This window comes from Puma concolor, chromosome D1 (genome assembly GCF_028749965.1).
Source record: "Puma concolor isolate L17-30 chromosome D1, mPumCon1.1.hap2, whole genome shotgun sequence".
Classification (NCBI taxonomy): domain Eukaryota; kingdom Metazoa; phylum Chordata; class Mammalia; order Carnivora; family Felidae; genus Puma; species Puma concolor.
In genome coordinates, this window is record NC_141676.1 from 100,736,440 (window position 1) to 100,752,107 (window position 15,668).

At 41.1% G+C, this 15,668-nt stretch overlaps 1 protein-coding gene and 1 long non-coding RNA gene across 10 annotated transcripts in view; both read right to left on the reverse strand.

Moving 5' to 3' along the window:
- The window catches only part of KMT2A (lysine methyltransferase 2A), an 84,824-nt gene that overhangs the window by 53,726 nt on the left and 15,430 nt on the right, over nt 1–15,668 (reverse strand). For all 9 annotated transcript variants that reach the window (XM_086678977.1, XM_086678976.1, XM_086678984.1 and 6 more), the window contains one exon: nt 2,462–2,531. In XM_086678977.1, coding sequence (XP_086535103.1) covers nt 2,462–2,531 — 70 coding nt within the window. The remainder of the gene's footprint in view (nt 1–2,461; nt 2,532–15,668) is intronic.
- LOC147576937 (uncharacterized) lies at nt 6,536–11,167 on the reverse strand. The gene is made up of 2 exons (XR_015241315.1): nt 8,525–11,167; nt 6,536–8,288 (listed from the first exon to the last, which is right to left on the reverse strand). It is a non-coding gene; the product is annotated as an uncharacterized LOC147576937 (long non-coding RNA).

Consider the following 15,668-nt stretch of genomic DNA (forward strand, 5'->3'; position numbering starts at 1 on the left):
ACAGAAAAACTAAGATAATGATAAGAGATTTTCATTAATATGCGAAACGAATTTTCCTACAACTTCAGGCGAGCAAGGAGGTTTTTTATAATTAAAAAAAAAAAAAAAAGGTTTAAAAAAAAATCTGCCACCTTTTCCGTGTCCTAGCCTCTAAGATTAATATTTGAGAACATGTTTGTAGAAAGTCATCCCATCTTTTCAGTGAAATTTTTGCTTTAATAAATTTGAACAAGGAGCTCTTCAATCAATAGCATAACTTCCGTAGGGAAAACACCTGGGCAGCTCGGCTTCCTACATTTGCAATCTGTTTTGTCAAAGTAAACTAAGAAAGCTTCACTAGATGGAAAAATATTCATTCTGGAGACATCAGAATAAGACCACTGAACTCAGCGGCATGTGAACTAATGAGTGAAGGAAGATGATGACGTGTCCATTAATCTATTCCCCTACTTACAGGTTCTTGAAGTAGTTCGTCCCAAGTGACAAAAAAGATTTAACTCTAGTTGATGTCAAAAATAAATCAACAATTTCATAAATCAGACTTCTTCTATTCTAACTAAAAGGAATTTGCCAATTTATAAATCAGCTCAATTTGCCACTTATCAAGAGACGTGAGAAAACAAGGCTGTTTTCGAAAATTCTTTGTTTATACCTATATTTTCTAAATGTATTAAGAGTTTCCTGGTGTATCACATCTTCTCCTCCCTCGTGACTTTCCAATGTTTTATATGACAACATTCTTCTGAAACGAAAATCTCCCCTAACAGGCAGCAAAAGAGATTCAGGCCAGTATGATGAGCATTTGAGACTACAGGACCAACTTTCTAACAGAACAGAAATCAACAAAGGTCTCACTGCTGGGCTTTCTAAATATAATGCTTTTTCTCACCAATTAACTTGCAACTTCCTTTTTTAATACATTAAGAATTCACAAATCCATTCTCCATATATACTAATTACAACAAAAGCAATGGACTAGGGAACAACAACAAAAAGACGTTTTCATTTCTTAAATAATGAAGTATATTCAGATGGTTTAAAACAAAAACAAAAACAAGACAATATTCAGGGTAGACTGATAGCCAAGTGGGGGGGGGGGGGGAACCATTAAGAAATGGTTGTGAATTCACAAAATAAACTTCTACCCAGAAGTTTATCACAAGATTCCTTATCATCATGGTAGACTTAAACCTGGCCACTCATAGAGCTTTATTGATTCTGAAAACCTCTTCTAACCACTTTTAAAAAGAATTTTTTTAAATGAACAAGTGAAAAACCAGAACAGAGAGAAGCTCAGTCCTGTTGCTGATTTCCACAAAACTCAACACACACGAAGGAGTCCTAAGTCGGTTATGAGCAACTGCGTCGTGTATTTTCTGGACCTCATTTTGTCATCTATAGAGGAAGGGTTCGACCAGATGGTCTCTAAAATCATGTTCCTATAGGAAGTTTTAAGAGTTCATCGCAACTTAAGGAGAACATGGCTATGGTGTAAGTAGCACAGATCTCGTGATACTGCTGGGTAACTCCTCCCAGCTGGGATGGCCATACTACCACCATTTGGGAAAAAAGAAACTGTCAACTTACGCGTTTGAAACAAATTACGACACACATACGGTGAGTCTTAGATGAAACTCAAATGCTAACTAACACACATGACAAACTAAGTCAGTGTCAAAGAGCAAAACCACCTAAGAACATCACATTTAACTAGACTGTCTACCCAAATCAGAGCAAAGAAAACCAAACGAGAAGTCAGAATGGCAGCACAGATGGGGAATGTTTTTTTCATCAAAAGACTCATAGCCTTCTCCTATACAGAATGGAATTCTGCAAGCCATTACATGTTATTTCCACCGAGGATTGTCTCTCAGGAAACTGCCATAAGTCTAGAATTTCAAGACATTCTAGATATTTTCTTGGCGAGAACAATGACAAATATTGCTTATAAATGGAAACTTATTTATGGAAAAATAAAAATGATACCCCCATATCATTTCTATTTTATTTTAATACAGCCTTTGAAGGATCACATAAAATAGTTTCATACAGTGCTAATATTTTGTTTTTATTTCTTTGACAACAGTAGACCAAATTTCATCTGTAAAAAATAGCGAAATTATCATTCAAAACACAAGAATCTGAGGATGCTCATTCAGGGTTACCCTCAATTCAACTCCCAGGTTTTTCAGTCATTCCATGGAAATCAACCCTCCCAGCCTCCCATGCCTCAAGTGGTTCCCACAGGGAAGCATAATAAAGAATAAGGCAGAAGCGGCCTGACAAAGAGCCCCGTAAAGAGGTCTAGTTCATAAGCCATCTCCTACTCAGTGTGAGGGAAAGGCAAGGATGCACAAAGAAAACCCCGGTATTTAAGATCATCCTTTAAATGCAAAGAAGGCAAGGGGAAGCCACGGTCTTTTTCATAAACAAAAGGCACCGAGCACTTAACTGGCCATACCTGAAGGAGACCTTGTGGGACTTCGTACTCGGACTTCTTCATCTGAGCCAAAACCTAAGAACTGCTCATCCTACAACAAAGGAAAATTATTTTAAAATCAGAAACAAAAACATGAGTGTGAACATATCCCAAAGAAATGCCCAGAGGAGACACAAATGAATTTGGAAAATCAGACTCTATATATTAATCATTATCATTTATATGGATAATATAAAATAACTGATATTGAAATAAATGGACCCAGTCATACAGCTTCATTACAGACAAATAGGAGCTGTGTCGTATTTGAACAATGCATTGAAACGTCATCTTTGGTGCATAGTACACAGGGGATGGTCCTAAATTTCAAACTGTAGATACAGCCCAAAACAATTAAAGAACGACTTTAATTCAAGTAAGCAAATCAGTTCAATGGCAGAAATATACAGCCCCAATAAAACAAACAAATCTTTTCAACAAGTAGTTAAGTCTACACACACATAAAGAATAACATAAACAATACCATAATCTCTTGTCTACTAAATATTAATAGAAGAGACTGAAATTGCCATAATTGTCAGTTCCTTAACTCAGGAATTGACATTTAGATGTGATTTCTATACATTTGAGATCCAAAGATTCTCAACATGCATTTTATGGCATCGTTTGAAAATGCCCTGTGATAAGAGACTTAATGGTGGGCAGCAGCATTTGTGAAAGGGATCATGAATTGACCGCATACAGGATGAAATGCATTCAAGAATAACTTAGGGAAGCATCTTATTCTCAGTTACTCCTGGGAAAGGCAAAAGGCAAAAATTTCCCTTACCTCTAATTTTCAACCTGCCCTTTCAAAAAAATCCTTAAGGATTTAACTTATTTCGGACAAGTTCTCAAGCAAGGTGGTCTATTTAAACAAACTGATGAACAGAAATTCACTGACTCAGAAACTGAGTTCTTTCCAGGGGAGAGACGAGAGAGAGAACTTCAGATTCCAGAAACAAAATCCACAAAAAACAAGAATAAAATAAAGATCGAAAGACAGATTTTCTTGAACCTCCAATTTATACTGATAAGCCAAGCCCCAAGCTATGTTCCAACAATTAAAGCCCCCAGATTTTCCTCTCAAGAGCAAAGACCACATGCATATGGACAACATCTGGATTTTCTGCAAAGTTGCTTCCCCAGTTAGTTTAAGGCTACAGTCAGGTGCTAATCTGTTTAACCACTTATTCACCAGGAAGCTATGAAAAGATACATACAACCTTTTAGACAAATTAGCAGGTTCAGCTCTTAAATCTGAATGCTTTGAGTAGCACAATGTTTGGGTCCGAGGCTTTGCACACGACATAACTGAGAAACGGTTCTTAGAATCTAAGTTGCTTGTTCTGATGTTGTTAACATTATTAAAGCATTTAACTATTTAAGAAAAACCTGAAATTGTCCTCTTCAAAGAGATTTGTCTGAAAGGCACTGTAACTCCAAGAACGCGTAAAACCCAAATTTAAAAAGTACGAAGTAGGCCTGCTTTTTACAGTTATCTTCTCTCATCACTAAATTAAAGTTTTCATCGTGAATATCATTTGTGAGTGAGAATAAATCTACCTCTTCATCTCTTTTTAAGATTTTATTTTTAAGTCATCTCGCCACCCAACGTGGGGCTCAAACTCACGACCCAGAAATCAAGAGTCTCACGCTCTACCTCTACTGACTACACCAGCCAGGGGCCCCCATACTGTTAATTTTTTTTTTAAGTTTATTTATTTATTTTGAGAGAGACAGAGACAGAGCGAGCTAGGGAGGGGCAAAGAGAGGGAGAATTCCAAGGAGACCTGAACCTACAAAACTGTGAGAGCATGACCTGAGCCAAAACTAAGAAAATTAAAAATTAAGAGTCAGACGCTCAACCGACTGAGCCACCCAAGTGCCCCCTGTTAATTTTTTAAGTGTACTTTTGGCTAGAAAAAGGACATTTAAAATAGTTAATCCTAAAGTGTACTTTGAGGAAAAAAAAAAAAAAAAAAGGCAGACAAATAAAACAGCCCAGGGTAAGTGGCCTCAAATGGTGTAAAAAATTTTTTAAAATAAAAAATAAAAAAATAAATAAACGACAGTACCTTAGAATTTTAGAAGGGGGCCAGCCCAATCTCTCATGTGAGCACATGACACGACTGAGGAGCACGAAGGACTTGACCGAGGACTTGGTTCTCGCACTTGCAGGCTATATATTAGACAAGTCTCTTACTACTTTTGTATTTCGATTTAATTTTACTGAAGTGTTGTAAGGAGTAAACGAAATAATTTATGTCAATTATGTAATTTATGTAAAAGCACTCAGAAAACTATAAGGCGACATCCATACCTTCTTGATGTGGTTTCAGAAACTGAAGCTCTGAGGGGCCAAACGACTTGCCCAAGATCATACATGTAGTTACAAAGACTTCCTACCAAAATAGTTACAATTTAAAATGATAAATATTTCAAGGAACCAAGTAAATCATCTCCACCTATTCTTTCAACTACTATGAAAGTTAACTCTTTTCAGATCTTTAAAGTTTGATTTTACTCATTCTTTTCCTGCATCATCCTCATGGAACAAACACGTGAATCTAGACACGTCAGACACCTGGAGATTTCCAAACACTTCACCAGGGGACAACGATGCTAAATGCCTGAATTTTATGCTCCCAGTGTGGCCGTGAGAGAGTTCTAGCAACTGTGCACATAATAAACTATGGGGTGAAGTATTCAACAGGTGAGGTAATGAAAGATTATGAATCTTTAAAATTAGAAGAGCTCCACACTGCTCTGTTCACCATCAGCAATCTTAGTGGGTCACTTTTATCTATTTCAAACTTTTCACAAAATGTAACTACAAACTCCTAATCACAGTGGGCTCCAAAACAGAGTACTACTGAGCTAGCGAGTGGTAACTGAACGAACTGCCAATGTCTACATTTAGCAAGTACTTTCCAACGTGACAGAAAGCGTTAACTCTTTCCTTGTGATCTTGTAGTTGGAATGAGAAAAGACTGAGTAGTCGACAAAAGGCTACACTTCTACCCAAGAGCTTTCTTTTCACTTGAAATATAGGTTGACTTCTGCAAACCTGCTTAAAAAAAATAACTACCCATTGTTTAAATAATCCCGACAGTTAAGCCAAAAACAAAAGCCATCATTGTTATGTTAAAGAGCCCTAGCCTTCTGACTCTGAACTTCCAATTCCAAGAGCTCTAAAAAAAAAAAAAAAAAGGAGAGACGCCAAGCCGAGAAAGCGCTGGGAAAGAATTACTATAGGAGGGTGCTCAACGCAAGCCCTTCCTGTCTCCCTCTCATCTTGCTCCCATCACACCCTTTAACACGTGGGGTTCCTGGAAGATGTAGCCAGCAAGGTAACAGTGCTGGCTTCCCAAGGATTCAGACTTGTCTAAAAAACCAAAAGGCTAAGGCAAAATGACTACACACACACACACACACACAAGACAACAAAAGGAGCTGCAATTAACTCCACGTTTGGCACTGTGGCATCATAAGCCCGGACAGTCCTGAGACGGGCGACAGGAGACACCATGCTACACATGGTCAAGTATTCCTGGGAACGGGGCCCAAATGGCCATTCATCACACATACTTTTCCTTTCAATATGGCTTTCCCTGATGAGCACAGCCTTCCAAGACAGAGTCCAGGCAAGAGTCATCAAACCGATGCCTTCTGAACAGTGATGTCCTTGGAGACCAGACTGCCAAGATTTTAACACTTTATTTTCTCCAAACATAGAAACACACCTGCCAAGTAGAGCACCGTAAAATACTGTGATATCATATTTAGCTTCCAGTGATTAAGAATGCAATGGAGCTGTCTAATGTCACTTCCTAAATGAAACCTAATGGCAAAAATAGTTAACGGTGTAGAATGTCTGTGTTACCCATACCCCTAACTCGAAGGTAACCAGTTATTTGAGAACTTCCAGCATACCATTACCAGGTATACCTTTACTAAATTCCACTTAACTCATAAATGTTTTGACATTTGACGGTTTTTATTTATTTTTTATTATTTAAAACATTTTTTTTTAATGTTTGTTTATTTTTGAGAGAGAGACAGAATGTGAGCCAGGGAGGGGCAAAGAGAGAGAGAGACACAGAATCCGAAGCAGGCTCCAGGCTCTGAGCTGTCAGCACAGAGCCTGACCCGGGGCTCGAACCCACGAACCGTGAGATCATGACCTGAGCCGAAGTCGGACGCTCAACCGACTGAGCCACCCAGGCGCCCCTGATGGCTTTTATTTTAATGAAAGAATTTTAAAACTTTTGTGTCTGGTTTTATTTGTAAGCGCTAGAGCAGTTAAGAATATTTTTTCTCCATACGAGAACCTAAGTGAACCCAAAGTAAGTATTCAGATAACAATGTTTATATATAAAATGTAATGAAGACATTTGAGAAAAATACATGAAATTCTGTGTCTCAAGGAATTGTGTACTACCAAGCCAACTTTTCAAACAAAGTGTTATTTCTTTTACCTGTTCATTCATTCAAAAACCATCTATACGCCTGCCATTTTATATGCTATCTGCTCTAGATGCAAAGATAATTAAGACACGATTCCTGATCCCATGAAGTATCTAAAGGCAGACAGGCAGGTTCACAATGTCACTCTTGCTTTCAAAAACCAATGCCAGGGAAGGATAAAATACCATGAAAATCATATTCTGGAATAAAAGTTGGCTGACATCTTGGAATAGTTCATTCTTCCCCTTATATATTAGTATTTGGTTCATAGAGAAATAGTCAACAAATTTCAAAATCCTTCCAAAAGACAGCAATATATATCTCCATCCCTCAGTACTGTAACCAGGCACCACTCCAGCATTAGTGATCAGAGTTTAGGTAATCGACCTAAACCATCTGCAGTGATTAGATGTGACACGGTTCCCAGTAACACCAGTGATCTGATAAACTTTCAACTGGTCGACCTCAACGCCTTTCCTCCCCACCCTCAACTAAATAAAATACGTAGATTTTTGGTTCCTCCCTTAAATTCTTCCCAATTTACAGGGCAAAATACTCACCTGGAGTTCACCTCCCCAGGCTAAGGTGGAGGTTCCAAAGCTACTTTGAAAACTTCTCCATTAAATAAACGAGCTCAACCTCTTCTAGCCTCAGATGACTAAGGTCTAGGATGAGTCTGCTCACACCCTTCTTTTCTAGCAAGAGACTCCTCCTCCCTTCAGATCACAATTTGAATTAAGTGGTAGGTTTCTCAGACATGCCCCTTGGCAATAGTATCTTCTCATTGGGCCTTCAAAATTTTAGTCTCAAGAGTCTGAATAATCAAACTTCTTCAACTACAAAGGTTCATCAATGAATCAACTGAAGATTAACATCAATAACCACAGACAGCATCAAAAATCACCCCAATACCATAACCGTTCCAAATTCTTTGAAATGTGAAGCTTCTGACTGTTGGTATCATCATATATTGGCTTCACCATATGAGGAGGCCACAGGAGGACTAAGACAATTAAGAAGAACAACTCAAGAAGGTGAAGACACATACAAGAAGCATACGGTGTATTTCAGTTCTAGTTAAAAAAGAGTAACACTCGGGGCACCTGGGTGGCTCAGTCGGTTGAGCGTCCGACTCAGGTCAGACCTGAGCGTCAGACCTCAGGTTGGCTCAGGTCATGATCTCGCTCACGGGTTGGAGCCCCAAGTTGGGCTCTGTGCTGACGGCTCAGAGCCTGGAGCCTGCTTCAGATTCTGTGTCTCCCTCTCTCTCTGCCCCACCCCTGCTCACACTCTGTCTCTCTCAAAATAAATAAACATTAAAAAAATTTAACGGGGGCGCCTGGGTGGCGCAGTCGGTTAAGCGTCCGACTTCAGCCAGGTCACGATCTCGCGGTCCGTGAGTTCGAGCCCCGCGTCGGGCTCTGGGCTGATGGCTCAGAGCCTGGAGCCTGTTTCCGATTCTGTGTCTCCCTCTCTCTCTGCCCCTCCCCCGTTCATGCTCTGTCTCTCTCTGTCCCAAAAATAAATAAAAACGTTGAAAAAAAAATTAAAAAAAAAAAAATTTAACGGTAACACTTAACACTGTTCCTTTAGGAGTTTATTCCAGTGAGCTGTCACTTCTGCTGGGATATTTCCCTCTGTGTCTCCTGCTACAAGCTCTAAAACACCAAGGTCCTGATGTGGCATTTTAAAGACATGTATACATAATCACTAGTATTTAATTAGCATAAGGGATTTTTTAAAAATGTTCCCTGTTTGTTTTCTTTTCTAGCGTGTTCACTCTTTGAGGATAAGGACAGTGTACTTATTCATTTTTGTATTTTTTCTGTATCTGGCACAAACTTGGCACTCCATAAATGTAAAATGAAAATAAAAGAAACACAATTGTTTATAAAACACTGAGTAGCTACTGTGGTAATGGCACTGTAATAGAACATACTGGTGGAATCCAAAGAATTAAACAATATGATTCTTCCTTTTAAAAATGCACAGGGAGAGGGGCACCAGGGTGGCTTAGTCGGTTAAGCATCTGACCTTGGCTCAGGCCATGATCTCATGGTTCATGGAGTTTGAGCTCCACAGTGGGCTCTCTGCTGTCAGGGTGGAGCCCGGATCCTCCCTCCCTCTCTCTCTCTGCCCCGCCCCCACTCATGCTTGCTCTCTTTTCAAAAATAAACTTAAAAAAATTAAAAAAGAATGCATAGGGAGGGATGCCTGGGTGGCTCAGTTGGTTAAGCATCCGACTCTTGGTTTCTGCTCAGGTTATGATCTCACAGTTCATGAGTTCTGCCCTGCGTCAGGCTCTCTACTGACAGCTATAGAGCCTCCTTGGGATTCTCTGCCCCTCCCCCGCTTTCTCTCTCAAAATAAACAAACATTAGAAAAACAAAGAAAGAATGCATAGGGAGAATGTCCTCAAGCTAGCAGGACAGAGGAAAGCAATTCATTCATCTATTCAACCATTCATTCATTTAAATATGTGAGCCCCTTTCCGGGTTAAGGGATGAAGACAGCTCATATATTTCCTTTTTTTTTTTTTTTTAAGAATTTTTTAAAGTTTATTTTGAGAGAGAGTGCAAATGAGGAAAGAGCAGAGAGAGATAGAGGTAGAGAGAGAGAATCCCAAGAAGGCTCTGCACCACCAGTGCAGGGCCTGACTTGAGGCTTGAACCCACGAACCGTGAGATTATGACCATGACCCGAGCCGAAGTCAGAGGCTTAACCAACTGAGCCACCAAGGTGCCCCCCTTATTTTTTAATTTTATTTATTTTGAGACAGAGACAGTGTGAGTGGCAGAGGGATAGAAAGAGGGAAACAGAAAATCCCAAGCAGGTTCTGTGCTGCCAGCACAGAGCCGGATGCAGGGCTCGAACCCACAAAACTGTGAGATCATGACCTGAGCCAAAGCCAAGAAAGAGTTGGACACTTAACTGAGCCACTCAGGAACCCTGAAGACAGCTCATAAAGATAAAAAACAGCTTTTGCTTTCCAGGACCTGCTAGCCTGTTAAGAATAGATGATTAAATTAATGGAATACAAGTGTGTTGCCTGCTAATGGAAAGAATATGGAAACACAACAGAAAGACAACCCAATCAAGGAGAAAGAGTCAGGAAAGGCATTACAGAAAGGATGAAAACTTTTGAAGGATGAGAAGTCAGGGTCACAGGGAGAGATATTGCAGGCAGAGAGAAGAGTACATACAAAGCCACAGAAGTACAAAAGACCATGGCATGGAGTGAAATTACAGTTTAGAATGGCTGAGGGGGCCCTAGCTGATGTGGGAAAGGGGTGCCAGAAATCGAAGGGGAGAAAAAGGCATAGGCAGATCTCAAAAGGTGTTAAATGACTTCATGAGTTTGAAGTTTATCTTCAGGGAAGTGCAGACCTCATCCTGAAGGCTATAACTGATCAGTGATGCTTTCAGGCAGCAGAGAAGCATGAATCAGATTGATATTTTCAAAAGATCACTATGACAGCAGTGGGTATGTAGAGACTGCCTTTAAAACCATAGGCAGGAGAAACAGCTATAAAATGACCGCAGCAGCATTGGGGGTTGAAGGAAAAGGACAGATTCCGCAGACAGGAGGCAAAATGGACAAAGTTTTGATATGAAGGGTTAAGGAAATGGAAAGAATCAGTAAAGACTGGAGAGTGTTTGGCTTGGGTTGATTAGTTTGTGGCGACATTTACCAAGATTGGGAATACAAGGAAGAAGAAAGGTTTATAGAGGTGGGAAGGGAGATCACTTCAGACATTTGAATTTGAAATGTCCATCCAAGTTGTAAGATAGGATAATGATCTGGAGAAAGCACAACTGAGTCCATGAATATATTTATTTTCACAGAATGTATTTAAAAATTCTGAACCTTTATGTATAAATGGAATCACCCAAAGAGAGAACACCCAAGAGAAGAGGAGGGGCAAAGGCAGATGTCTACAGAATACCCACACTTAACACAAAAGTGAAAGGGAAGCCAAGGAAGGAGATGGAGATGGAAGGGCCAAGAGGAAGGTCATGCATGGAAAGGTACACAACAGTCAAGGGAAGAAATACATAGCAAGGGATGGTCAAGTGGAAGTTGGGGAAGGACTGAAACTTGTACAGTAGGGTAACAAAACTGGGACGGCATCTCTAACCTTAGCACAGCTGACTTGAATGCAGCGTTAGAGGAAACGAACCGCAACAGGTAGAGGTGTGATTAGAAAGTGACAAAAGGTGGGGGGGGGGGGCATGGCTTGGCTCACAGTTCGTGAGTTCAAGCCCCGCATCGGGCTCTGTGCTGACAGCTCAGGGCCTGGAGCCTGCTTCAGACTCTGTGTCTCCCTCTCTCTCTCTGCCCTCCCCAGCTTGCACTCTGTCTCTCTCTCAAAAATAAGTAAAACGTTAAAAAAAAAAAAAAAGTGACAAAATGGAAATGAGTACAGACTAGTTGAGAGATAGGGAAAGACTAGCTTGGGAGGATTTTTTTTTTTTAATTTTCTTTTTAATGTTTATTTTTGAGAGAAAGAGAGCATGAGCAGGTGAGGGGCAGAGAGAGAGAGGAAGACAGAATCTGAAGCAGGCTCCGCGCTGTCAGCACAGAGTCTGATGCGGGACTCAAACCCACAAACAGTGAGATCATGATCTGAGCCGAAGTCGGACACTCAACCCATTGGGTCACCCAGGAGCCCCTGGAGGATTAGTTCTTGAGTGGAATATGTTTAGATGCCAAAGGGGAACACAGCAGCAGAAGAGAAGCTGAAAATCCTCAAAAGCAAAGCGGTAATAAATGGAAAAGGCACTGGGAGGAGGCATCAGCACTGGGAGGGAACGAATACAAAGCACAAGGGATGGAAATTCTCTTCTTCTAGGAAAGGGGTTAAGCAAGGATTTAGTTGCAAAAAAGTTTATGGGCAGGAGTAAGGAGAGAAACTTCTCTGAGACGACAGGCAAAAATTGGTATATATGGGCATCTGTCAGATGAGAAACACGACAGATTTCTCCAGCTTTCAAAGAGGCTCAGAACCTACAGCAGTTTTGAAGAACACAGCTCTGAGGCACATAAATCATGGACAATGGCTAATTAAGAATAAATGGGAGGGCAGAATAATGGAGAAAAAAACCAGATGCAGGAATTAGTAGAAACTGATTTGGTTGCAAAGGGGTAGCCACAGCAGGGCCAAGATAAAAGACAAATGAAGGAACAGAACCTTGTTAAATCTGGGATGGTATGGTCAAAGCTGGTCCAATAAGCAGCAGGGAGCTACCATCGGTTCTCAAATGCAGAAAAGCCAGGGCTCTGTTTGAAGTTTACCCTGGAAGAGGTCGCGCGCGCACACACACACACACACACACACACACACACACACACACACACACACAGAATAGGACAGAGACTGAATAAATAGAGACCAGATAGCAGTCTACAGCCACGATTTAAATATGCTTGGCATTCATTCACTCAGCAAGTATTTACTGAGAACTGCCAGGCACTGTATGAGACTCTAAAGATAAACTGACAAAATTCCTGCCCCATGAGGCTACGATCTGGTGGAGACAGAAAATAAACATACAACAAATAAATAAAGAGACAAAGGCAATAGGATGATGGGAGTTCACTGTGGGGGTTATTTCCTGGGGTCAGGAAAGGCTGCTCTAAAGTGATGCTTCACCAAGGGTTGGCAAACTATGGGTCACTTGCTAAATCTGGTCTGCCACCTGTTTTTGTTCAGTCCATGAGCTAAGAATGGTTTTTAATATTTTTAAATGGTTGAAAAGAAATCAAAGAATATTTTGGGAGCACCTGGGTAGCTCAGTTGGTTAAGCCTATGATTCTTGATTTCGGCTCAGGTCATGATCTCGCTGTTCATGAGTTTAAGCCTTGCGTCGGGCTCTGGGCAGTCAGTGAGGAGCCTGCTTGGGATTCTCTTTCTCCCTTCCCCTTCCTGCTCTCGTTCTCCCTCCCTCAAAATAAATAAAAATAATCATTAAAAAATAAAAAAGGAATATTTTGTACACATGAAAATTATATGGAATTCAAATTTCAGTGTACATAAAGTTTTATTGGAACACGGCCATGCTCATTCATTTTTTTATTTTTGCGCTACGGCAGCAGAAGTGAGTGTTAAACAACAGAGACCATCTGGCCCTTTGCAGAAGAAAACTTGCTGAACCCTGGTTTAGCCCTAAATGATGAGACAAAGACAGACATACATAACTAGGTAGAGGGGCACCTGGGTGGCTCAGTCGGTTAAACGTCCTGCTTGGGCTCAGGTCATGATCTCATGGTTCATGAGTTTGAGCCCCACATTGGGCTCTCTGCTGTCAGCACAGAGCCTGCTATCTGGGTCCTCTGTCCCCCTCGCTGTCTCTCTCTGCCCCATCCCCGCTCACACCGTCTCTCTCTCTCTCAAAAATAAACGTAAAAAATGGTTTTTAATAAAATAAAAGATCTAGGCAGGGCAGTATTCTTGCTTTATAGGAAGTGCAAAGCCCCAGAGACAGCAATAAGCATGCATGTGTGGTAGACGAAAAAGCCAGCATGGCTCTGCAGCAGAATGAGGGAGAATGAGAAGAGATGTTACCAGAGAAGCAGAGTTGACAAGAGGCCAGAGCCTGTGTGGTTTGGATGGCCCCAACAGGGCACCTGGACTTATTCTAGCAGTGGGGGGGGGGGGGGGGGGGGGGGGGTGGACGGTGAGGGGAGAGTCACTGACAGGTTTAAAGACAGGGCATAATAAGACTTGACTAATTTACACTTGGAACACATAGTTGCTGTGTGAAGAACGATCTTCAGTGAGATAAGAACACAAGCAAGGAGACGTGCCTGGCTGGCTCAGTACGTGGAGCCTGTGACTCTTAATCTCAGGGTCGTGAGTTCAAGCCCCACACTGTGTGTACAGATTACTTAATAATGAAATCTTTTTTTTAAAAAAGGTTGGGGGGAGAAAAGGCAAGCAAGGAGATGACAGAGTAGTCCAGCCAAAAGATTATAAGAAGTCTGGGGTTTGGGTGGTAGAATTGAGGAAAAGTGGGATTTAGGGCATTCTGGAGGTCATACAGAAAGAATGTGCTGATGGGTGATTTGGGATATGAGTAAGAGAGAGAACTCCAAGGTACCTTTTTAGTTTTAGGCCTGAGTTATTCCAAAACACAGAAAAGGACAAAACTGAGACTTTTTGGCTGTGTTAAGTGTAAGATATCTATTACACCCCCAAGGGCTTCAACGCACACCTGTCTTCTTGCCTGGTAGTGGTAATAGAGGCCACCTTGGAGGATGGTGGAGAAGATTAGGTAACGTAATCCATGTAAAGTACTCAGAATACTGCCTGGCCCATAATAAACATTCAATAAATGCTAACTACTTCTATTATTATTATTCTTATCCAAATGGAAATGCCAAATAACCCTGGGACTCCAAGAAGTAGTAAGAATAAGAGACAAAGATTTAATAGTCCTTGGGCATGTAGAAGAGGCCTGGAAGAGAGGGTGTAGACAGAGAAGGTAGCCAAAGTTTGCCCCCTAGATGACCCCAACATTCAGGAAAGTTAAGCAGAGGAGGGAAGCCATACAGGATACTGTAAACAACCAGTGAGTGAAGAAAAGGGCAGGTGAGGGTGCCCGGGTGGCTAAGTCTGTTAAACATCCGACTTCGGCTCAGGTCATGACCTGGAGGTTCACGAGTTCGAGCCTGGTGTCGGGCTCTGTGCTGACAGCTCCGAGCCTTGAACCTGCTTTGGATTCTGTGTCTCCCTCTCTCTCTCTCTGCCCGTCCCCTTGCTCATGCTCTCTCTCAAAAATAAACAAACATTAAAAAAAAAAAAAAGAGGTGAGTGCAGTGTTACAGAATCCAAGAAAAGTGTTTCAAGAAGGGAGTGGTCAGCCAATTCAATATCGCCCAGAGGTTTAACAGGATGAGGACCAAGAATTATCTATTCAATCTGGCAAGAGTGGGCTCCTTGAGGACTGGATAAGAGCTATTTCAGTAGAAGCATGGGGAGAAGAGCCCAGCTGCAGTGGCTAAGGAGGAGGGAGAGGTGAGGAAGTGCAGACTGCAATGACACACAGCACCTTCAAGGAGTTTTGCTGTAAGAGGGAACAGAGAATGGGGTAGTTGCTGAAGGAGGCATGTGGGGGTCAAGGGTTTGTTTGTTTGTTTTTTTAATAAGGATTATATTAAGACAGTTAGGGGTGCCGGGCTGGCTCAGTCACTAAAGCACGCGACTCTCCATCTTGGCATCGTTAAGTTGGAGCCTCATGTTGGGCATAGAATTTACTTAAAACAAATAAATAAGTAAGATCTTAAAAAAGAGAGAGAGAGAGAGAGAGAGAGAGAGAGAGAGAGAGAGAGAGTTTTATATGCTTTGAGACCAGTCCAGATAGAGGTGAGAAAAACTGCCAATGCAGACACAACCCTGAGTAGAAAAGAGGGATGGAATCCGGAGTACAAGAACAGAGTGGTACTTTGTAGAAGGTGCCAGAGGATGTGGTAGTACTTAAGTTCCCTTTTACCTGGAAGGGAAAAACAATTAAAGACCTTGAGACTATGTAAAATACCTCAATCCATATATTACACTTGGCATAGCTGATTTAAGAATCAGTAAATCAGTAAACGAAGACTACTACTCAAACTGCTCCCACGAACAATTCTGTTAATACTAGTTTTGGGAGTTTCAACCTTCAAATGGCCAATTTCCAAAGTTAACCTTACAAAGTATTATAACTTTAGTACTTATAC